Genomic DNA, 24,561 nt, shown 5'->3' with positions numbered 1-24,561 from the left:
TGAGCAGTAATACTGCTTATTATAGTGCAGTAAGTCTCAATTTGAGCATCCCTTATGGTCACAAAAAGATCACTGCTCTATTACTCATAGAGTATTTTATGTACAATAGGTGATCAATTACTCATTTACAGATCTTGCTTTCTATAGATCCACATGCTACTTGAGGGAAGAAGCTGAGCCTGTGTGTATTCTGTAACTGCCTAACACAGAGAGGGCATCTTAAGAATGTTGAATAAATGTTTGTGGTTTATGGTGTTTGTTTTTGGAATAAGCATATTCGTTTACGTTTAATCACATTAATAAAAGTATAACAGCAAATGATGAACAAAATAGAACCTGAGAAATATTTTTAAAGAATTTAATATATATAACACATGAAAACGTTTTATAGAAAACTTGTTAATATAGATGGTTTAAGAATGGAAGAGCCCTAACTCAAAGTAAAAACTTCAGTCTAAACTTACATAGAAAATTTGAGTGAACCAGTGAAAATGACAACTCTACTTACTTTTCCAGAAAGTTACTGTTAAAATAAGTTTTTCACTATTTTCTTTACAAATATTATATACAGTACCTCATATTTTAAGTTTTGTTCTAAAAAAGCATTATCACTCTGTTGTCAATGTAAGCAAGAATAAATATCTATACTTTTTCATGAAAGGAACCACATTTCATAATGAATTCTCGTAAGTATTCATATTTGAGAACATGCTTTTACTTACTTTGAACACTAACAAAAGTGTCTGTGATCTTTATTTGATGATGGTTTATCTTCCTTAAATGTTTATTAAGTTTTCAGGAAGAATTGCAAATGGGTTACTGTATCTGAGGTATTAAAAAAGTCATTTAACTTTAATTTTTTTAAAATTTCTTAATTACAGTTGACATTCAATATTATTTTACAGTAGTTTCGGGTGTATCACAGTGGTTAGACATTCATATTCATTTAACTTTTATAGCTAGCTGATTTTTTTATAATTTTACTACATAAAGAAGTCCTTTCTAGTTTAGAGCTTTGAGAAAGAGAGACTGAACTTTACCTGGAGTTAAATAATAACTCAAATCAATAACATTAAACTATTAGAATTTCTTCCCACTGCTTTAAATATATACATATATGTATGTGTGTGTGTGTGTGTATGTACATATACATATATATATATATACCTGGGATGCCAAAAAAATGCACACATTTTAACAGACGTTAACACTTTGGTCAATGTTGCTCAAGCAGTAGTAGTTCTCCATAATCAGAAGTGTCTGGATGCAGATGGTAACCACTTTGAGCACCTCTGGTAATTGCAGAAGTCAAATGTGACCTGTATTTATCTTTTGTTATCGGTATATATTAATGCAGTTTTTTCCTTTCTTAAAATGTGTATACATTTTTTTCGGCACCCTCTGTATATGTGCGTGTGTGTGTACACGCATGGAAAAGTAAGAAAATCAATTGCCTCCCACCACACACCCTACCGCCTCACACCCATTAGGAGGGCTACTATAAAAAAAAAACACGTAATAAGGATGTGGATAATGAAACCCTTGAGCACTGTTGATGGAAATGTAGGTGTAGAAACTATGGAAAACAGTATGCTGGTTCCTCACAAAATTAAAAACAGAATTACTGTCTGATCCAGCAATTCTACTCCTGGGTATGTACCCTAAAGTATTGAACGTGAGCACGTGAAGGTCTGTTTGTACACAAGTGTTCATAGGAGCATTATTCACAACAGATGAAATGTGGTATATACAGACAGAGAATAGTATTTAGCCTTTTAAAATAAGTAAATTCTGATATGTGCTGCGATACCAATCTTGAGAACATTATGCTAAGTGAAATAAGCCAGACACAAAAAGACAAATATTATCTGATTCCAATTATATGAGGTCTCTAGAGTAGTCATATTCATAGAGACAGAAAGTAGAAGGGTGGTTGCCAGGGGCTGGGGGCAGAGGGGAATGAGGAGTTTTTGTTTAATAGTTATAGTTACAATTTTACAAGATGAAGAGTTCTGGAGATGAATGGTGGTGATGAACGAAAGAAAGCAAACAGCTAAGGAAAAAGTAAAACCCAGAAAGTCAACACGCAAAAATGTACTTTATGCCACTGAACTGTACACTTAAAAAATGGTTATGGCGCTAATTTTTTACTGTGCATTTCACTACAATTCAAAAAAAGTCAATGACCTAGTCTTCTACCTTAAGAAGCTAGAAAAAGTGCAAGGCAAACCCAAAATAAATAGAAGGAAATAAAGTACAAACATAAATTAAATGGAAAACAGAGAAGCCACAGAAAAAAATTAAAGCCAAAACTTGATTCTCTGAACACACAAGCAAAATTGATAAACCTTTAGCTAGACTGATCAAGGAAAAAAAGAGAAAAAAAGGGGTGGGACAGCAGAAAAAAAAAACTGGGAGATACACATGTACAGGATGGTAGAATTATTTCAAAAAGTGGCTGACAGTGTCAAATGCTACTGAGAGGTCAAATAAGATATGGACCAAAGTCTATTCAATTTACCCACAAAGAGTCACTGATGACCTTATAATAGCACATAAGGAAGAGGTAGCAGAGTCAGATGCTCGATTGTGATAAACAAAGATAAAGAGTACACAGAAATGAGGAAGTGAAAATTTTGAGTATAGACAATTCAATCTTAAGAAGTTTAGTTCTAAAGATAGAGCAAAGGGTTAGCTGGAGGGAAATAAGAGCTCAAGGGAGGATACTGGTATTTTTATACACTGGGAGAAACTAGACAATTTTCCCCCCAGATATGTCTTCTTTTTTAAAAATTGTGGTAAAATATAAGAGAATGTTTTGATTGTTGTTGGGAAAAGACGCAGAGAAGAAGGAAAAGTTAAAGAAACAGGAAAACGTGATAGCAGATAATATAAGGTCTCTGGATAGGTAGAAAGGAGTTGGATTCATTGCATGAGTGAAAGAATTAGCCTTAAACAGGAGACCCAGTGATAGGAAAACAGAGCAAAGAAAGGGTGTAGTTACAGTTAAGTTAATAGATGGGTGGTAAGAAGCAGTACAGGTTTTTGTCTGATAGCTTTGGCTTTCATTTCTCTTTGAAGTTATAGGCAGAAGTAGACTTAAAAAGAAGAGAAGGCAGAATTTTGAGGAAAGTAAAACATGAGAAATCTGTGTGGAGACAAGAAAAAGAAGGATGGCTAGGAGGCACTGAAAACCCAACTGGAGACCACAAATTGGAAAACTCAGTCGGAGACCACAAATTTGTAGTGGCAATATTCTATGGCTTTTGAGTCGTATCTCAATAAACTATCAAAAAATAATCAATGGCTTTGAATCAGTTTCTAAAAAATTAACTACAATAATCATTAGCTAATAGTTAATACTTACATAGTACTTAGTATGTACCAGGCATTTTTTAAAAGTACTTTTTACATATATTAAGTAACTTAACTTTCACACAACCTTTTGAGACAGGTACTACTTGGTATCTTAATTTACCAGTAAGAAAAATGAAGCACAGAGAAGTTAAGGAACCCAAGGCCACAAAATTAGTAAGCATCAGAGTCAAGATATGAATCCCGGTGGTTGCTCAGTTTGTGCTCGTAACAGTATGCTGTACTGCCTCTCAAAGTAAAGCTGAGTAAACCTACTTGAAGAAAATAGAAAGAAATGAGGAAGAAACAATACCAGGTGGGCCAAAAAACAGAGAGAGGCAGTGATTCCTGTAAATAGAAATAATTCTCATAGAAGTATGGTTTGTATAGTTTTATACTACATGTAAAAGGCACCCAAGATAAAAGAAACTGTCCTCATACAGTAATGGAAAGCCACAAAAAGGAAATGAGCAGTGTTGAAAGATCCAGAGCAGAAAGAAAGAAAGCAAACAGCCAAGGAAAAAGTAAAACCCTGAGTCAACATGTAAAAAAGGGTAAAAGTGGAAGAAAACACATATACACACACCAGTAAATACTGGTAAAAGAGAAAAATGAAGTAAAGTCAAGCAAGTATGACTGAGTCTCTGAAAACTCTTACATTTTATTTTCTTTGTTTGGACCAAAGATTTTACTAATTTTATCAAAGAGCATAAATAAGATATTTAATAGAGGATAGTAATGAACAAACTTGCTTGCTAAGAGTAGGCTAGGAATCATATTCTCAGCAGGTTAAGAACTGAATTAAGAGAAAATCATTTAAAAAAGGAATTATCTAAAGTTGCTTCTGAAGCCAGAGGGTAGTAGATTCCACAAAATCCTGATTCCAGAGTTTCATAATCTCGGTTATATGCTATCCCAAGATGTTTGTAGTTATGCTGAATGCATTAAAAACTATCAAAACCAAATAGAAAATCACATCAACATAAAGAAATATACCATTTAGTACTTGTAGAAGGATAGCAATATAGAAAGAATATTGAAATGGCAAACTGGGTATCAAACATTTGTAATTTTAAGGTTTTTAAAAAGCTATGAAAGAAAATTATTAAAATGGAAAACATTCGATGTGGACCAAGGAAGATGTTCTCCAAGAAGAGTGAGACATTAATAAGTTTCATCTACCAATATTCACTCTTATAAGACAAAATTATCAATGTGAAAGATGACAACATAAGTCAGGGATTTACTCCAGGATCAGCTATGTAAAAATGTGCTGGCTAAGGTCACCTGGCACTAATAATAATGTTAGTGAAGAAATTAATGTAATACTCAATGTGTCCTTCAAGCAGGAGTGTAATACAAACCTAATGTATGTATGTATGTTTGTTTGTTTTAGTTTCAGATGTATCTTTATATTTTTAAAGGCACATATACATTATTTTAGATCCTGTGACCAAAAATCTAGAGATTTCCAGCTTGTTGCCTAAAATGAGGTGAAGTATTTGTAACATAAACAACAAAGAAAAACTAATGTGGCTTTCAACTTAACAAGGAGATAAATTTTAAGTAATCATTCTGAGGTACATGAAAAACTATCTGTTTCAGTCATGAATATGGTGACATTTAAAGTAAAAACCCATAAAGCTTATATAAAAAGCATGCTCAATAGTAGTCTACAAAATACCAGAAAACGACAAGGAAAAAATATACATACATACTCATATTCGATATATGTACTATTTATAAAGATATTTAAAAATTATAGTTGGAAGGAACCTAATTAATTAGGAGTCCCCTAATAAAGGAAATCCCTTTACAATAATCTGATGCTTGACCATATTCAATGACAAAATGGTTTTATCCTTTACAAGGCTAGAATGAGATACTAAAGTTTTTAAGAGGACCATTGTAAACATAGAGGACATAGCATGTTATTGGTTTTTATACAACTGTCAATAATATAAGAAAAAATTTTAGCCACTCCAACATTTTTTTTATGAAAATTTGCAGATACAGCAACTTCAAAGAATTTTATAGGTTAATGCCCGAATAGCCAGACCTAGATTCTACCATTAACATTCTACTATACTTGTTTTATCACATATCTATCAATCCAGCAATACATCTTGGTTTTTGATGTTCTGCTTTTTAAATGCCTATTAAAATGTTATCTAAATGCAGTTTCTGAAGCAAGATCTGATTATATACCAAGGCTATGTAATAGACAATACAAGAACATGGGGCTCTTGGCAGGCAATCTTTGGTGTTTCTATAGGACAAAAATCAATCATTGTAGTTCCTTTAATTCATGGTATGAAAATATATTCAATGTTATGATGTGTTGTATTTGTCAGCTGTAGTAAAGTAGTTAAGCAATTACTCTGAAGACCAACAGACTTGAGTTTGAAAACGAGATACTGAGCATGCTTCTTACCTGCTAAGAAAGACAACTAGCAGCAATATCAATGAGTTAATGTGAGCTTTAAATGAGATGATGTATAAAATGTTTAGCATACTGCTGGCTTTTTGAAAGGGCTCTACGAAAGATAGTACTATCATCATTATCATATTAGTCCACTCAACCTACCACAGTAGGTTCTAACTGCTACAATACGTGGTTATACATACCTATGCTACTTTTCGTGGCCTCTTTTTCATCACCTACGTGTTCTAATAATCTTGGGCAATCTATTTTACTGAGATTAAAGACAAAATGAGGGTGAATGGGTCCAATGCACATGCATTCTCCATTTTCCCAGTCCACTCCCTAAAGGAAACAGATGCTCTTACCCCAGGTAGTAGTGGAGTACACATAAAAACACACATCTTTTGCTTTTCAGCACCCGGATGACAGGAGGCTGATTAACTGTGCTCTGTCTACTTTAGACAACCATTGCACCCTCTTTTGAAGACATAATTTCTATCAATTTTGTTCCAAACAAAATGTGCTGTCTTCACTGATGTCCAAATGCCTTTTATATTTGCAGCTAGCATATGTATATTTCAGTTTTGGTGTGTGACATACAAGTACAGGTAGATAGATTCATATAAGATCTACCAACTACATGCCTCTTTAAAGAAATGATATTTAAGAGAAACTTGCAAAAGCAAACTTGAAATCTACTTTTCTAAAGATCAGTCTTAGTGCTTTCTCTTTTGCAGAGGAATCAGAATCTAATTGAAAAATTTAAGTCGTACTCCTATGTTGCTTCAATATACCTGTCTACTGCTAATCTTTCTAGTTAAGATATATGAGAAAATATTATCTATTAAAAAGTATGGCAAAGGTAAAGAATATTTCTTCATCTTAGAAACTAATTTGGGTGAGGTTTCTTTAAGAATACTTTTAAAACGCTTTTTGACTTTTTAACTGTATATATTTTACATATTTAAAAATAAAATTTAAAAAGAATTTAAAATAAAAAATGAAACCAAAGAACCATATCAAATTGGTAGCATAACCAAACAGAGAAAAGTATTTCAACTGACTTCTGAATACAGTAAGTACTCTGATTGTACATCCCACATGTGATATAGTCTAAGGACAAAAATGTAAAAAAAATCTTAAACTTTATTCAAAAGTTTACTGACAGTAATATTGTATGGTAATTTTGAAATATTTTATATATACATAGTAGCAAGTATATATCTTATATATACAAGTACCAAGTAGAAAGCATTTAATTCTATCAGGCACTAATATTTTCACTTAAAACAAGAGACAATTAAAAAAGTCAAGAAGTCTGCTATGTTAAATTTAAATTGGATATATCACTATGAACTTATTATTAAGCAAACAAATAAAACAGATGTAGTTCTTTCCTCTGAAAGGGCCTAAAAGCAGAGACTCTCCAGCAACAATGAACATGCCAAACACCCAGAACTTGGTTTCCACATACCACTTTGCACTAAAAAGAACCAAGACTCCTTAAAACAGCCCATTCCATATCTGGAACAAATAGTGTACCACCAAAGCAAGGCTGGGATAATTTGTGATGAAAAAGCACTCTAAGACTAAATGGTGAGTAGGAGTGTTAAAAAGACACAGGAGCCAGCTTGAAAGGGGTCCTATTGTCCAAATTTGGGACAATTTCATCATCAAAAAGAAAAACTGTAGTGGTTATTAAAAAAAAAAAAAAAATGGATAAATTAAAACTCACGAGCCCATAGTGGTATCCCCATAAAAAAAGAAAAAAAAATCTCACTTGCCACCATTGGGGGTGATATTTCCCCAGCTCTTTACTCTGAATATTGATAAGTAAAGAGAAGAAATTATAAAGATTTGCTCTGCATTTCTAGGAGGAACTTTAGTTCACCCCTAGTTAATGAAGAAAAATCTTCCTTACAGAAAATCTCCATAAAATAACTGATACAGAGTCATCTACGGGTGCTAAAATTACTAAGCAAAAAGGTAGTCAGAAACAGAGTATTTGCTTGGTGTTAAAGTACTACCCCAAGATTATATACAAATCACGAACAGGCAAACCACACCTTTGTAACACATCTGTTAGTCACCACTTTAATCAAGTGGTCACATTTAGCATCATTAATAGTGCGAAGTACATAGCATCACCTATTAAATATTCTTGCCAAAGGAAGTTTAAGCTAATCAAGATTTTCTTTAGACCTAACTTCCAGTAACAGGAAATTCAGGGGGATAAAGAATAAATTAAATGACACTGGGGGAAACAGACATGTCCAGAATGTGGAAGCATTCTATAAGACAAATAGCTTGGTCAATTGTCAGGAAAAAAGGAGATGGGTACTCTTTTTTTCTTTTTAAGGAACTGAAGGCATAATCGCCAAATGCAATGCATGAATCTTGTCTGAATACAGCTGGGGGGTGGGTGGGCTCTCTCAAAGAGACTTTGGAATACTGAGGAAATTTGCATATGTTGATAATTGGGGTTAGAAGGAGAATGTGCTTAATTTTAGGAAACGCATGCTGAAATATTTGAGTGTCATAATGTTTGCAACTTAACTTTCAAATGGTTACACACAGAAACATACAGAATGGGATAAGAGAGGGGGAACAATAGGGCAAAAATGTTTATCACTGAATCTAGGTAGTGGAGTATTCATTGTATTTTTTTCTCAACCTCCTTAAGACTGAAATTTTTCATAAAAATTTTAAAAAGTGCACCTGTACTGAGAGGTTCAGTAGAAAATACACCTACACTGGAACTGTATCTGGATACAAATCTCACCTTTATTACTTAACTAGCTGTGTGGCCTAGGGCAAGTTACTTAATATCACTTAAGTTTCTGTCTCATCTATAAAATTCAAGTAATAATATATAAGTCATTGGGTTGTTCTGAGAATTAAATAAGATCACATGTAAAATGCCTACCAGTGTTACACAAAATAAGTAAATCTGGTTTTCATAATTAATGAATGCAATCATCCTAAAACACGAGTATAGGAAAACATTCCTTTCATTATACTCACATTCATGAGGAAACTACATTAGGTAAAATTAAATATGCATTGGCAGTCAGCCTGAAACAATAGGGGAAATGAAGATTTATACAATTTTTTTAAAATCTCATAATTTCAACTGAAACCCTAGTCAAAAGGAAACCTTAAAAATCTCTAATCTCTACCTATTCAAACTACTTGCCATCTATCCAATTGTGAAGTTTGCTTCAGGTATTAGCCTATATCCTGGTAAAACAGTAAGAAAATAAGTGGAAGTTAAAGAGAATTTTTTTTCCTGACCACAACAGATCTACTTATCTACCTATATGTTGAAAAATTGAAATTTTTTTGCCTTCATTTTTATACGTTGCAATAAGGTACAAAATTATTAGGATTTATTCTAAATTCTGGTTAAGATTCATGTAACTCACAAGGATGTTATTTCCTTTTCTCAGTTCCAACATAGTTGTCATCTCACTTCAGGTAACCCTTTTTCTGGTTAGGCCAGCAGAAAATTGACTAGATGCTGAGTGATCCTCAGGTAGGGAAGAAAAAGAGGTGATTGTATTATATATTTTTTTAAAGAAGTGCCGTCCTTTTCTTTCCAGTACCAGAGGAAAAGCAGCCGGGCAGTAGAGGGAAAAGAAGTCAGGCTTCGGGCTCCCCGGCTCGCCCAGGTGAGAGGAGGTGCACACCTCTGCCTTCTGTGGGTTAGGGTGTTGGGCAGATGGGCGTGCAAATGACGGGCAGCACCCTGGAAGGTCCGGATAATTTCTCCTGAACTGCGGGGCCCAAGGCCAGTCTCCTCCTCGAAGCATTAAATGCCATTCAGGGGACCCTGTGGGGTGTCTCCCGGAGCGGATGGGGGTGACCAGACCAGGCTTCCCGTCCAGCGCCCAGATGGGGGACGCGCAGTGTCAGCCCCTGGGCGGGCGCACCCCGAGGGCACGCGCGGCTGGCCAGTGCCCCCGATCCGGCCCGGCGGCCCGTTCGCCCTCCCCTTCCCATTACCTGCGGGCGGCGGTGCCGGGGCCCGGAGGCCTGGTGCTCCTCCTCCTCCGCCCCGCCAGGCTGAGGCGGCGAGGTGGCGGCGGCAGCGGCAGCGGCGACAGCCCGGGGGGAGGGGGCGGAGCGCGCAGCTCGCTGCCTCTCTCCTCCCCCGGGAGACTGAGGGGACCCTATCTCGGGCCGCCGCGCCTAGGCCCGTGGGCAGCCCGTGGCTGGGGCATGGCGGCACACAGCGGCAGCGTGCCCGCGAGGTGGGAGAGTGTGAAGCAGCGGGAGGAAAGCGCCCGCGGCGCTCCGAGGAGCCAGAGGGGAGGAGCGAGGGGACGGCCGTTGGGGGCGGTTGGCCGAAGGCAGACGGCGGTTTAGGGAGCGCAGCGGCCGCTCGCGTTTTCCCGGCGGGGCGGGGTGGGGAAGGGGAAGGGGAGTGAGGGGAGGGGAAGGGGAGGTTGGGAGGGAGCCGCCGCCGCGCGCGTGCGGGCCGGCGCCGCCGCCGTTGCCGCTCCGTTCACTCCAGCCTGTTTGGGGGCACTTTGTTTGTGTCCCACAATGCTCCGCGCAGGCGGCCAGGCTGGGGGGAGGGAGGGGAAGTGGGCGGGAGGGGAAGTGGGCGGGGCGGGGCGAGCTCGGGGGCGGGGAACAGAGTTATTGCGCAAGCGCAGAAGGGGTCGCTCGCGGTTGTCCGGAGTTGAACTGTTGGGGAGCATGTCTGCTTACACACCGTGGGTTTCGACACTGTCTGCACCTTTGCGTATGTGCACACGTGCAGATTTACATTCATATGCTGCATAAGCTCTGCCCAACTTGTCCTTCTTCCAGCTGTCCCCTCAGCCAGGTCCCCGCTTGCACTGACATAAGCATTTCTGGGCATGGTTTATGCTTCTGGAATTTTTTTTTTCTTGAACTAAAAGCGAAAGAAACTTCTCTGTTTTTTCGAGTGGTTTGTGTAGCCGGACTCAAACCGGAACACCGCAGCCCCTTTCTCTCGGTAAGAGCGGTTGGCTGGTCATCCGCCCATTCTTCACACTTGGAAACCGAAGCCTTGGAAGAGGTGGCGCCCCAGACAGGTGAGGGTCCCGCTTCTTTTTCAGACAGCCGACCCCCGGCCAGGTATCTCCGATTCCGTACCGCCTTTGCATCCCCTGGCATCAGTTCCTGAGGATTGCCCTGTCATTTTCCTGGGCCACGTGGAGAGGCGTGCTGTTCTGAAAATACTGGAAAATCGAGTCCCAAGTCTGTCTCTTCCCCCAACACAGGGCACCTAGAGCTGCTGCAAAAACTGCCTATTCCTTCCACAACCTTGAATCTCACTTTATTACACCATCATCTAGCCTTTCATTTCAGCGTGGGGAATGTGCCGGGCACCCCGAAGTTGCTGGTACTACCTGGGGTGGGGGGTTGGGAGGCGGAGGGTTAGAGTTCTCGGTCAACTGCAAAATCATGTAAAGTGTTAAAACTCCCAGGACCCTGTCTTAGCTTCCCCAGGCGCTCCAGACCCAGACCTAGTGGTAAAGAGGGGCCCAGAACGCAGCAGGCGGAAGCGACCCCTGGTGAAGCCACCTGCCAGGTGCCTAGAGGTGGAGTGGGGTGTGGGCCTAGTGGGCCCCCGGCGATCTGGATTTGCATACTTTGTTTTCCCCTGCCTCCAGCTGTTAAACCGAAAGGCCTCTGCAAAGGGCTTTGTGCTAGGTGAGTTGACTTCCACTTGAAGTATAGTGGATTTTTCTGAGGCACAAGCAGCCAAGCACCCTAATTCTAACAATTGAAATCACTTTAGAAATAAACATAATAAAAACATCTAATTTTATAGGCCTTTTGCATTTCCAACAAATTTTCAAGTATATATCATATTTAACCACAGCAATTGTAATGCATAGATTTTACTATTTTTCCCACCATCATTTTTTATTATTCCCATTTCAGAGATGAGGAAAACTAGAAAGTTGTGAATTAGGCCCATGAAGTTTTGTGCTGAGATTTGAAGAAGAAAAAGGTGGAATGCTTACTCCACGAGAGCAAGGCTCATGAAAGGGCAGGAACTTGAAGCATTGGTAGGGTGTGTATTAGAACTTTATGTGCAAGGTAGAAACTGGAGAAGAATCAGGGTGGGAACAAAGTAGTGTTAAAGAATAAAATTCAAGTAAATCTGAAGATCTAATTGGCTTTATATGAAGCAATTCATGAATTGGGCAGCATCCCCTCTAGCAAGCTTCCTCTACAATATTGAAGGTTTCTATAAGCAGAAACTGGGCAGAACAAAAAAGTCGTTAGCAAAAGAAAGGATTATCTCAGGCAAGGTTACCTTCCCTTAGGGGAAGGCAGGATTGCCTTGGCTTCCTTTGGGGGATGGAATGCGCCCAGGTGACAGATGTCCTCAATGGTAATGACCAGAATAACTCCAGACTGACAGACTAAAATTACATTCCTGGAGAAGCTTGAAACTGCAGTAAGGTCAGGTATCGAATCTAGGTTTGGGGTGGTGGGCTTTAGCTCAAGTGACTCCATTTTGGGCCTGTGGTTTTTCTCTTTAACAGTAGTCAAATAAATTCCCTCTACCTCGCTTAATAGGACATTAGGGCATTTAATAGGACAGTTAATAAAAGACCTATTCGGCAAGTCTTTACTAAGTGTTTCTCAGGGAAATGAGATGGCAGCTCCCTTTCATGACAAGCCTAGCAGTGCTGACACACAAAAAATAGCCTTCCTTAGATTGTCATCTTTTCTCCCTTTCCCTCCCATTTGTGCTTTTCTATTTTTCATGTTACATTTAAAAATTTTGTCATCCCCTCCTCCTCCCAGATCTGGAAAATCAATCAACAAATGACGGTTGGCACCTCAGGACAGAGTGCTAGATACTTAAAGTGGATGTGAGAAAAAAATATTAAGATTAACTATGTAAGAGGCCTCTTCTCTGTTTTGACTTTGGGCAGGGTCAGTTTCTATGGTTTCTGCAGCTTTCCACCTTTTTCTTCCTGGGCCAGTAGAGACTTGCTTTTGGGTTATACCTTTCTCTGATACTAGGTTAAATAATACTGCTGGAAGGATTTTATGAAACTGGAATCTTGCACACAGGTGAAACAAACCATGTAGACACCAGTATGAGGAACCTTCAATTATTAACCTAGTATAGATGATTCTGAGGAATTCAAATTCCAGGCAACAAGGTTTTATTGCAGCCATGAGCTGTTTGGAGGACCAAATTCTGGCAAAAAAAAAAGGGGGGGGGGACTTTCTTGTGGTGGACCATTAGAACTTAATGGGAACTTTGTTATTTAGTTCACAACTTATTTTAGAGCAAGAATGCTTTCTACTCAACAGAAAGATCTCTAGGCTGACTTTAATAATTCCAATGGAGGAGAGCTCATTATTGCACAAATCATCCCTGCTCCTCATTAGATCATCCCAACTATATTTAAAAAATAAAACATCAATCATGCTTTCCCACCGTGAAACTTGCACCTCTTCTAGTATTCCCATTTCTCCATCCACCTGGTTGAGCAGGTCAGCTTTGCTACTTCACTCTACTACATCTCAATTCCAATCCATCAACAAGTCTTATTGAATTTGTCCCTTCATTGCCACCATCCTACTCTAAGATACCTGGAGAATTGAATATCAATTATCTGGTTTCCCAAATATACTCTCCCTTCTTACTCTATATGGTAGGCAGAGTTATAATGCACAGCCATGTCACATAACAATGGTTTCCTCTTGTTCTTAGGATAAAATCCCAAAACTCAAGCATGGCTTTTACAACACTACACAATCTGGGCCCTTTCCGTATCTTCAACTTCATCTCTCATTGTACTCATATACTCTTTCAAGAAACATGCCAGTCACAGAATTTTTTTTCACATCTAAGATGCCACACTCTTTCTTCCAATGTATGCATTATTCTCTCTATGAAAAAATACTTTATTGTTTAACTAATTCAATCTTCAAATCATGTATATGTATATATATACACAGACACATATGTATATATATATATACATATATATGATTGAGACACATATATGATTGAGATATATATATGATTGAGATATAATTCACGTACCATAGAATTCACTCATTTAAAGTGTACAATGCAGTGGTTTTTAGTATATTCACAGAGTTGTGCCTCCATTACCACAATAAGTTGTAGAACATTCTCATCACCCCAAAAAGAAACTCGTAGCCATTAGCAGTCACTCCCATTCCCCTACCCCGCAACTACTCAGGCATAGGCAACCACTAATATAGCTACCTTTTCTGTCTACAGATTTGCTGATTCTGGACACTTCATATTCATTCAATGCCACCTTCCCCTGGCTCACCAGATTACGTTACATACAATGGTATATATTCTGAGAGCTCCCTGCAGTTCTCTAACACTTCTAATTCTAATGACTCTTGTCAGTCCCAATACCGTAATCCCAGAGCCTAGCACAATGTCTAGCACATAATAGGTATTTGATGAATGTTTAATGGATGAATGAGTCAATGATGAAATAAATGAAAGTGGAGGTCAATTTTATCAGCTAGTAGAATGGCAGCTTCCTAAGACATGTGATGTCAGGGAAGAGCTTGTGCTTCAATAAACTTACCCATTCCTCTGCAAGATGCCAAAATATCCAAGATCAAAGTCCATCCTTCGGGTTTTTTTGAAGACTCTTCAGGTTTTAAAGATGAAACTATTGAAATACAACTCATCTTCAGAAAGGGAATTGGTGGTTTAATTTTTTTTTTTAAATTCAAATGGAGAGCAGTGTTTGATCTCAGCGATTTGATCTTAATGTTTATGTCTACTCTCAGCCCTACCTCCCTACCAGCCACAATGCTCTTTTTCTTCCCCTTTACAGGCTTCATAGCCAAACTTCTCAAAACTGTTATCTGTACTCACCGTTTATTTTTGCACCTCCTTCTTTACTTTTTAACCCGTCTAATTTGGTTTTCCTTTCACTCCACTGAAATGTATCTCCTTAAAGTCACCAATTATTTCTATGGTGCTGATCCAAAGGACATTTTTCACCCTCATCCTACTGGACCTTTGAGCAGCATTTGGTCTTGCTGAGCATTCCCTCCAACTGGAAGCTCTCTCTTCCTTGTCTTCCTGACATTCTTTTCACTGTGCCTCCAAGGCTGAGAACCAGTGTGTATACTACTTTCCTAGGCCAGTGGTTCTCAAAATGTAGTCCCCAGACCTACAGAATCAGCATCACCTGTCAAATTTTCAGAAATGTAAATCGTTAAGTCACACCTAGACCTACTAAATCAGAAGCTCTGGGGTTGGGGCCCAGCACTTTGTCTTTGAATGAACTCTCCAGGTAATTTGGATCCATGCTCAAGTTTGAGAACTAGTGCGCAGGCAATCCCATTCAATCATATAAACTCTGTGAGCTATTGATTTTTATTTTTAAAAAGATTTTATTGGGGAAGGGGAACAGGACTTTATTGGGGAACAGTGTGTACTTCCAGGACTTTTTTCCAAGTCAAGTTATTGTCCTTTCAATCATAGTTGTGGAGGGCGCAGCTCAGCTCCAGGTCCAGTTGCCATTACTAGTTGCAGGGGGCACAGCCCACCATCCCTTGTGGGAGTCGAACCGGCAATCTTGTGGTTGAGAGGATGCACTCCAACCAACTGAGCCATCCAGGAGCTCAGCAGCAGCTCAGCTCAAGGTGCCTAATTCAATCTTAGTTGCAGGGGGCAGAGCCCATCATCCCTTGCGGGATTTGAGGAGTCGAACCGGCAACCTTGTGGTTGAGAGCCCACTGGCCCATGTGGGAATCGAACCGGCAGCCTTCGGCATTAGGAGAATGGAGCTCCAACCGCCGGAGCCACCGGGCCGGTCCCTGTGTATGTGTGTTTTTATGTATCCCTTAATTTACTGTTGTAATTATACATGATCTTCCTACTTTTGCCTTTTTACCTTTGTACTAGTTTTAGTGTTGGTTAATCCATTGCTTTTATGTGTGTTTGCCTTTGTTAGTAAGAATTTTTTCTTTGTGATATTTTCCTATTCATAGTTTTGATTTCCTTTCTTCTTCTTAGGGAAGTTCCTTTAACATTTCTTGTAATAATGGTTTGGTGGTGATGAACTCCTTCAGCTTTTTCTTGTCTGGGATTACATTACTTTCTTAAGGAAAACTAGACTGGTATTCCAATTATAACTTCTCATATCACTTTCTACTTATCCTTCATAGCACATCTCATAGTTTGTATTTATGATTTTTATATGACTGTTTGTTTAATATTTGCCTCCCCACATAAGTTCCATGAAGGCTGGGACCATGTCTCTTTTGGCACCATTTTTTTCTCCTAAACTTAATACTTGGAATACAGGCATACCTTGTTTTATTGTGCTTCATTTTATTATGCTTCATAGATGTTACATTTTTTACAAACTGAAGGCAAGACCCTCCACTAACAAAAAGATTTTGGCTCACTTTATTGTGAGACTTGCTTTATTTTGGTGGTCTGGAACAAAACCCACAAGATCTCTGTGTACAGATTATACAGATGCCTGTATAGTATGTGTACAAAATAAATGTTGACTTGAATAACATTGAATTGAAGTCAGATTGGGGAAAAATACAATCCTTTGTCTCAATTTGTCTAGAGTAAAGATAACATAATAAGGTATTGTTATACCTTATTCACAATAAGTTTTAATATTCACAATAACAGATATTATAATTGTCTCTCTTGACAGATAAGGAAACTGAAGAGAGATTAAGCCATGGTGCAAGTGCACATAGATAGTAAATGTCAGAGTCAGGATTCAAATCTAAGCAATTTGGCTCTAGAATCTAAGGTATCAAGTTAAAATCCTAATATATTGCAATCTATAGGACTATACCACACAGACTCTACATTGGAAAAGAACTGACCTTAATTCTTTGAGTCCTAAATTCAAAAATCCCAGAGAAGGGGCTTATTGGCTTATCTCAGGTTGAGTACTCATCCATAAACCAATCAGCTGAAATCAAGGTGATAATCAAGACACTATAAGCACATGTCACTTCCATGCCGGATGCTGAGGGACAGGTTCTAGGAGAAGGGAGCGTGCCAGGCAGACGGTCTCAGAGTAGAGCACACAGGTATTTCTTCCTGTACATCCAATTTCATAAATTCCCTTTAACATAATGTAGTTTTCCCACATAGAACAACAGATACCTTGTATCCTCAATGAGAAAGTTTTCGAAGATATGACTAGCTATTATATTCATCTCTGATTCCCAGAATCTTTGTTGATCAGATCTGGATATGGTTGCACACAATTTTGCAACCTATGGGTTAAATGACAAATTTAATGACCCTCAAAAAAGTAGAGTCATGATCTGTTGCAAAGGTTTTAAAGTTAGCTCCTGCCATGTGAGAAATTAACCTTGGGGCAAGGGTCTCCAAGACTCTTCTTAGGCAAAGCTATCCCAGAGGCCACAGAAAAGCAAGGCTCACATACCAAACTAAAGCTCAAATCACACAGTTAATTGGAAAAATTTAAAACACACAGCAAGAAGTCAGGGCAAAGAGGTGAGGTAGATTAACACATTTTGGATGACTTACAAGTGGGTTAGAAGAGCCCTACTCCCTGAATCTGGGTCATACAATATTCCTATTCCTGTTTTTTCCCTGCTTTGTTAGCTTTCCTCTCTGATGGCGGGACTATCGGGATCAGTTGAGGTTTGAGCAAGGAGGTCCTATAGGCTAAAAGTATATGGAGCCAACGCACACACTAGTCTATTGAAAAGATGCAGGGACAGGTGTGCCTGGCAAATAGCTATAGCTCAGCAATTAGCCTGATGAGTAGCTATGGATTTCATCTACATTTCTTGGGCAGAGGCACAAGTGGGCCAGAATGGTATCATTTATGTCTGGACTGACTTTAGACCTCATAAATGTCGAATTCTTAATTTGCGTCATGTATATTTAGTGAATCATGAATATTGGTACGTCTTAGATCTTTTCTTTCTATCTAGTTCAGAACATGTATGCCCCACTTATTTTTATATCTCCAACATACCTCACATGCCATTTGCTTCTATACTCTGTTTCATTTAGCTTCCTTGTTTTTTATCATCTACAGTAAAGTTGAAAATTCTTGGGACAGCCGGGTGGCTCAGTTGGTTAGAGAGTAAGCTCTCAACAACAAGGTTTGCCGGTTCAATTCCCGCAAATGGACTTGGAGCTAAGCTGAGCCCTCCACAACTAGATTGAAGGACAGTGACTTGGAGCTGATGGGCCCTGGAGAAATACACTATTCCCCAATATTCCCCAATAAAATTTATTTAAAAAACAAACAAACAGCAACAACAACAAAAAACAACACAACTGGCACGTGTTACAAACCTAAATCATGGATAGTCGAAATTACCTTTGAAGATCTCCTAAATCACCCATAAAGCACAATATTTAGAATTTATAAGCCATGTTGGAGACTGACATGCTGTCTCCCAACAAGTCCAACCTAGTGGGTTTTCCCTCCAGTGTTGGAATAGATTGCTTCTTCTTCTATTGAGCATCAGAGGAAGTTGTTGGCTTAGGGACTATAGACTTGCACTCAGATTACTAGGTGTGCACACCATGAGAAGTGCCCAGAAACTAAGACCAACTGAGGACGTGACAGATTCATGTCTTCCATTGCCTGCTCATTATGAGCAGTGACCAAGTGAAATGATGCGTATGCTTCTGTCTGTCTCAAGACCACTTGAATTCACACGAACTAAATGTGTGTGTATATGTTGTTCTTCTAGAGTACAACTAATATAAAATGATGAAAGACAAACAACATATCCATAACTTAAAAAAAAATCACCCTTTTAGAAAACAAGGAAAGCAATATATAGTGGTGACTGGTATAGATCTTATCTTGCTGTAGGAGGTGAATAACATAGATCACAGGATTAGCAAATTTCATAGGCATCTCTCAGGCGGGGTCTCTGGCCCCGCTCCCCACATAGGAAAGCAGGATATGGTGAGGCCAAAAAGGAACACCCACGGAGCCATAGATAGGGGAGTCATACCACTATATTCTCACTGGCAGCTGGGTTGGAGACACAGGAGGCAGGAGCCACATGATCTGCAACCTGCCATCCACTCTCTCTGCCAACCAACCTCACCTACTGTGGGGACAGAGCCCCAGAAAGTAGTTTACAGGCTCTCGGCCTCACGTGGAGGAGTGCTGGCTCGGGTAGTAGATGGCCATCAGCTGTGGCTGATTGGCTGTCAGCTGTAGCCAGTTAGCCAATTAGCCGCTAATATAACTGCTGCGGCTACGGAGGAGAGTGGAGGAGAGTGAAAAAGAGAAGAATGGGGGCTAGCAAGAAGATGGCAGCTGGGCTGGCAAGCGTGGATGGCGGTTTGCGGACAGTGTGGATCCAGCCTCCAGTGAGAGTATAGTGCCGCCAGAGAGAATATAGTGGTATGACTCCCCTACTTATGACTCCGTGGGTGTTCCTTTTTGGCCTCACCATATCCTGCGTTCTTGCATGGGGAGCGGGAGCAGAGACCCCGCAGGCCGCCCTGCACGACAAATGGCGCAGCGAGCAGGGTCCCCCGCACGACAAATGGCGCAGCGAGCAGGGTCTCCCGCACGACACCTACTAGCTGCAATCCTCTGTGCTAACTGCAAGCCGCTCCTGCTAGCTCAGCCACCATCTTCTTGCTAGCCCCCATTTTCTGCTAGTGTAGCCACGGCAGCTATATTAGTGGCCAATGGCTCACTGGTTACAGCTGAGGGCCAACTAGCCACAGCTGATGGCCATCCAATCACAGTTGATGGCCATTTACTACCTGAGCCAGTGCCTTTCCACGTGAGGTCGAGAGCCTGGAAACTGTACTCCTGGTTCTGTCCCCACCACCCATATAGGATCTCGCCTCACAATCTACATGACAAGTGTCTTCCGTGAGGGGCCCTGTGCGAGGAACCTGGAGGTGAATGCAATATCCTGGACACAGCCAGGGTTTCTGAGGGTACCACCAGTCCTGGGCACCGCCAGATTTCCTGGGCTTATTACGGTACCACCAGTCTCTCCAGGCACAGCCAGGGCTCTCAGGGCACCGCCACTCTTTCTGGGCATAGCCAGACTTCCCGACACAGCCAGGCTTTCTCAGGGCACTCCCACTCTCTCTGGGCCTCTCAGGGTACCCTGCTGGAACAACAGTGGCTCACAGTCAAGGTGCTTACATATTCTCGATGGCGGCCGGTCAAGACACAGGAAGCAAACATCCACCAGTTCCACTACACGGTGGTACATTCTCAAGCAAACAGTCAAGCGGTTCATCAACTCAGGGATGGAGCCCATTCCCCATAGTCCACAGTCATTCGCCAGGGCTGTGCATTGGCCTCACAATGTATGCCCTCTCCGCAGGTCGAGGGCTCTAAGTCGTCCCCAACCTGGAGGTGAGGACCTCAGCAAGCACTTCCCAGCCCAAAGGGCTGCAACAACCTTTGCTTTCTCTAGCCTATGCCATCCACATCTTCCTACCCCTCCACAGGGGTCCAGCTCTCAGGCAGCTGCCCGTCTGGTCTCCCTGAAACTGAGTGTTCATATGCACAAACTGTTCCACCGCCCTTCGCCCCTCGGAGAGCTTTGTCCGTGTACCCTGCTCACTGTGCCATGTGTCATGCGGGGAGTCAGGCAGGGTATCTGGTCCTGTTCCCCACATAGGAACACAGGATATGGTGAGGCCCAAAAGGAACACCCATGGAGCCATAGATAGAGGAGTCATACCACTATAGTCTCACTGGTGGCTCGGTTGGAGACACAGGAAGCAACCTGCCTTCAACTTGTCTCTGCCAACCAACCTCACTTGCTAGCTGCAATCCGCCTCTCTGTAATCCATAATCCACACGCCACCACGCCACGCCAGGATGCCACACCACCACACCACTACACTACTTTGGAGCTTAGCCATGGCAGTTATATCAGTGGCTAATGGCCAACCGGTAACAGCCGATGGCCAACTAGTCACAGCTGATGACCATCTACTACCTGAGCCAGCACCTTTCTATGTGAGGCCGAGAGCCTGGAAACTGCTCTCTGGGGCTCTGTCCCCACAGCATCTGTTTGTTAAATCACTTACTAATGGAATGAGTTCGGTATTTCTGTCCCAGGTTATGTCTGGTAGAATTTGCCTTCTTTGTATCCCACAGGGCCATCCCTGAGAAAGAGTTTGGGAGAGATTCCTCTGAAGAGGATTTGACTATTTCAGCAGTGTACTCTGTTGGTGAATACATTTGGGCTGGGGCTCTGCTTAAGGGTTAACAATAATCACAACTGCCTTTGCAAGGAATGAGGTTTTTGTTGTTGTTAATTCTTTAAGACTTTAGTTAACTGCCTGTTGCTTTCATTTGGAGGGACAGTGTTTGTTAATAACCCAGTCCGGAAATCATTTGTGGTTAGGAGTGTGATATAGTGATTTGACAAACTTTTAACAAATGGTCATCTTTGAATCAATAAAACATTGCCCACTGGTGGAAAATAAAGAGACAAAACTCCCACAGTAGCCATCTAGACGGGGAAAAGTTGTTCCCAATTCCCTTAAGCGTATTCCTAATGCCGGTTGGTAACCATACTACAGTTTCCTAGCCAATTCATTCTTTTACTTTCTTTGATGACTATTTCCTAACAACCCTGTCAAGCCTCCAATATCTTGTTCTCTATTCTCACTCACAATTGATGAATGCCATGACGTTAATTACCACACATGTAATGGCTTAAAACAACACAAATTTATTATCTTAGTGTTCTGTAGGTCAAAAATTTGACACAGCTCTCACAGGGCTTAAAATCAAGGTGTTGGCAGGGCTGTGCTCTTTCTGGAAGCTTAAGAAGAGAATCCCTTTGTCATGTGGGAGACCCTGCTCGCTCTGCCATTTGTCATGCGAGGTGGCCTTTGTGGTCTCTGGTCCCGCTCCCCATATAAGAATGCAGGATATGGCTAGGCCAAAAAGGAACACCCACAGAGCCATAGATAGAGGAGTCATACCACTATCGTCTCACTGGTGGCACTATAGTCTCACTGGAGTCTGGATCTACACGACCTGCAACCTGCCGTCCACCTCTCTGCCTGCCACCCGACCGAATGATTTGACTCACTCCAACCAGCGCAGCCCTGGCAGCTATATCAGTGGCTAATTGGCTAACTGGTTACAGCTGATGACCATCTACTACCCGAGTCAGCACCTCTCTATGTGAGGCCAAGAGCCTGGAAACTGCTCTCTGGGATTCTGTCCCTACACTCCACCCCTACAAGTCTCGCCTCACAATTTACGTGACAAGCATCTTCCGTAAGGGTTCCTGTGTCATATGAGCCCACAGGCACGTATGGACAGAAAGAAACAGTAGTCTTAGGACCCAACAATGGCAAATCGCTTCCATCTGGGAGGATACATGCTAGCTTTTTGTCCTGGGAAAGGAGGGTCGCTGCCACTGGCACCTTTCCTGGTTTGTGGTACCAGACCTTTATGGCATTGCTTGGGGTCCCTCACATAGTTTCAACATGTAACAGAACAGGGGACCCCATAATAGGCCATAGCGAGAGCACATAGGTTCCCCACAAAATCATCCCGGTATCAGGACCTCCGTATACTACAGGCACTTGCGGTGGCCACTCAGCCACCATCCCTGGCGTCACTTGCAAATCATGAGTCAAACCGGCCCCCCATGGGGCTATCAGGCCCAACCATCGACAGTGGGGGCTTTTGACCTGCCAGGGCCAAGTCCATTGCTGCCGTTCCCCTGCTTTCAAGCATGTGGGTGCTGGCAGCAAAATGTTTCCATTCCTGCCATAGCCTGGCTTTAACAGAGTCTCCCTGGTGGTAACTTGTAGTTGAATGGGAGCGGCCGCTCGATGTAGCAGAGCTTCTACTGGTGTGGACCCTTCCTTCCGTAGTCTCTCATTCAGGACTCTCAGGACGTCCCATAGACACGAGGCCCAGTCACCATCGTGGGAGGGTGCTTTGACACCCGGAGGTCTTGCTTCAAAAGGCCGTTGTAGCATTCAATCATGCCAGCTGCTTATGGGTTATACGGGGCATGAAACAACCATTGCACGTCCATCCTGGCAGCCCAGCACTGCACTTCTTTCCCCGTAAAATGGGTACCCCTGTCACTCTCAATGACTTGGGGGCGCCCATAGAGGGCACACAGCCATGTAAGAGCAACCACTGTATGTCGCTGATCTGCAGCGGACACAGCCAAGCAAACATCAACCCGTAGCAGTGTCCACTGCTGTGAATGCAGACATAGCATTGTGGGCCTTAGGCAGGGGTCCAATGTAATCCACTTGCCAGCGAGTGAGGGGCACCCTCCCTCTCGTAATCTGCTGTGTCTCCCAGGGGAGCCTCCGCCTTTGGGGGCTGTCCTGGGCACAGACGGCACAGTCATAGCAGGCATCTGCTATCTCTTGCCATTTCAAAGGTAGACCCCAGCGTCTGCTCACCTGCCACATGGTTCGGCTTCCAGCGTGCTGCAATTTCCTATGCAGCCAATGGGTCACATCAGTGGCAGGAGTTCATTCTATCCATTGGACACGTGCTAGGGCGTCTGCTTCATTGTTACCTGGGGACACTACAGGGGAGTGACCTGTGACATGCATTAGGGTCACCTCCTTTCTCTGCCCTAGGTCCAAGAGGTCCTGCCACATGGCTTGACCCCACAGTGGATGGTGTCCTACCAACCAGTTTTGGTGTTTCCATGTAGGGAGCCACGTCAGGCCCCGGAACACCGCCCAGCTGTCAGTACAAATAACTAGGGGCCCGGGCTCGTGGCTGATTACCATCCACACAGCCTGTAGCTCAGCCCACTGGCGACTCTGGCCCGTCCCAGTATCAAACCAGATGGTGACTGTTTTGGGCTGCACACCAACAGCTGTCCAAACAGCTGCAGCCCCTCGGCTAGAACCATTGGTAAACCGGGCATCTTCAGGTACCGGGGGCTGTCCTTTGTAGGGCGAGGGCTCCAAGTTCTCCCCTCTAGGCAGAGCACTTGGCTCAGCCTGGGCTACAAGCTCCACAGGCCCCAGGACCTGTTGTAGCTCTGTGCTCAAGGGCTTGAACTAAGGGTGCTATGTTGCTCTAAGTAGGCACCCCACTTGGCGAGGGTGGTGGTCTGTGCCACCCCCGTTTTGGATCCCTGGGTCCACGTACAGGCCCACCCCTGGACGGAATAGGTTGTTCGAACCAATACCTGTGCCGTTCCTGTGATGGCTTCTGTGGCCACTAGGGCTGCGTACACAGCAGCCAGCTGTTTCTCTATTAGAGAGTAGCAGACCTGAGAGTAGCAGACCTCTGCTCCTTTCCATAATTGGGACCAAAATCCCACTGGCAACCAGAGATGCTCCTGTCGTTGCCAGAGGCCCCAACCATACCCCTCTTGGGTTACATGAATATCAAGTTCAAATGGGTGACCAGGGTCCACTACTTGCAGAGCCTGTGCCTGCCTCAACGCCCGTTTTCTGGCAACAAAGGCCTTGCTCTATAGCCTCTGTCTAATCCCATGAGGCCCCCTTTTTTTCATGTTATACAAGGGCCTTGCCATTTGTGCTAAATGGGGTACAAACGCCCGCCAATATCCTAGCAGACCCAAATACGTCTGCAGTTGGGAGACCTTGGTCGGCCGGGGAAAGGCTTGTATTTTGTCAATAATCGCCTCAGGTATGACCTTTGTCTTACCCGACCACATGACACCCAAAAACTTGACAGATAAGCCAGGGCCTTGGACCTTTTCCTCATTCACCGCCCAGCCACGTGACTTCAGGTGGCAGAGAAGAGAGGGAGCTGCTTGCTCTAAATCAGAAA

The 24,561-nt window shown here is 42.1% G+C and overlaps 2 protein-coding genes across 11 annotated transcripts in view; one reads left to right on the top strand and one right to left on the bottom strand.

Annotated features, from left to right (window-relative positions):
* ZBTB44 (zinc finger and BTB domain containing 44) overlaps positions 1-9,920 on the bottom strand; it is an 81,956-nt gene extending 72,036 nt beyond the window's left edge. For all 4 annotated transcript variants that reach the window (XM_019713987.2, XM_019713989.2, XM_019713988.2 and 1 more), the window contains exon 1: positions 9,785-9,920. The gene's annotated coding sequence lies outside the window, so the exon portion shown is untranslated. The remainder of the gene's footprint in view (positions 1-9,784) is intronic.
* On the top strand, positions 9,077-14,484 carry LOC109435845 (uncharacterized). 7 transcript variants are annotated; one of them, XM_074321778.1, is made up of 5 exons: positions 9,482-10,032; positions 10,717-10,845; positions 11,702-11,834; positions 12,578-12,673; positions 14,040-14,484. In XM_074321778.1, exons 1-3 carry the CDS (start codon positions 9,635-9,637, stop codon positions 11,715-11,717), a joined length of 543 nt encoding a protein of 180 aa, XP_074177879.1. In that variant the 5' UTR covers positions 9,482-9,634; the 3' UTR covers positions 11,718-11,834; positions 12,578-12,673; positions 14,040-14,484. The 7 variants fall into 7 exon arrangements, 6 of the variants coding, with proteins under 6 accessions (XP_074177878.1, XP_074177879.1, XP_019569529.2 ...); XM_074321779.1 differs by having other exon boundaries at positions 9,483-10,032; positions 10,729-10,845; XM_074321777.1 differs by lacking the exon at positions 11,702-11,834 and having other exon boundaries at positions 9,481-10,032.
* The last annotated feature ends 10,077 nt before the right edge of the window (positions 14,485-24,561 follow it).

Source organism: Rhinolophus sinicus, linkage group LG16, assembly GCF_036562045.2.
Source record: "Rhinolophus sinicus isolate RSC01 linkage group LG16, ASM3656204v1, whole genome shotgun sequence".
Lineage (NCBI taxonomy): Eukaryota > Metazoa > Chordata > Mammalia > Chiroptera > Rhinolophidae > Rhinolophus > Rhinolophus sinicus.
This window is presented reverse-complemented; position numbering and strand designations above follow the sequence as displayed.

Excerpts from the sequence above, each read along its gene's own strand:
- LOC109435845 (XM_074321776.1), top strand. The coding sequence starts at position 9,635 with ATGGGGGTGACCAGACCAGGCTTCCCGTCCAGCGCCCAGATGGGGGAC. Across the intron at positions 10,033-10,716 it reads AGCGGCAGCGTGCCCGCGAG|TGGTTTGTGTAGCCGGACTC; the intron begins GTGGGAGAGTGT and ends TGTTTTTTCGAG. Across the intron at positions 10,846-14,039 it reads AGAGGTGGCGCCCCAGACAG|ATTTGCTGATTCTGGACACT; the intron begins GTGAGGGTCCCG and ends TTCTGTCTACAG.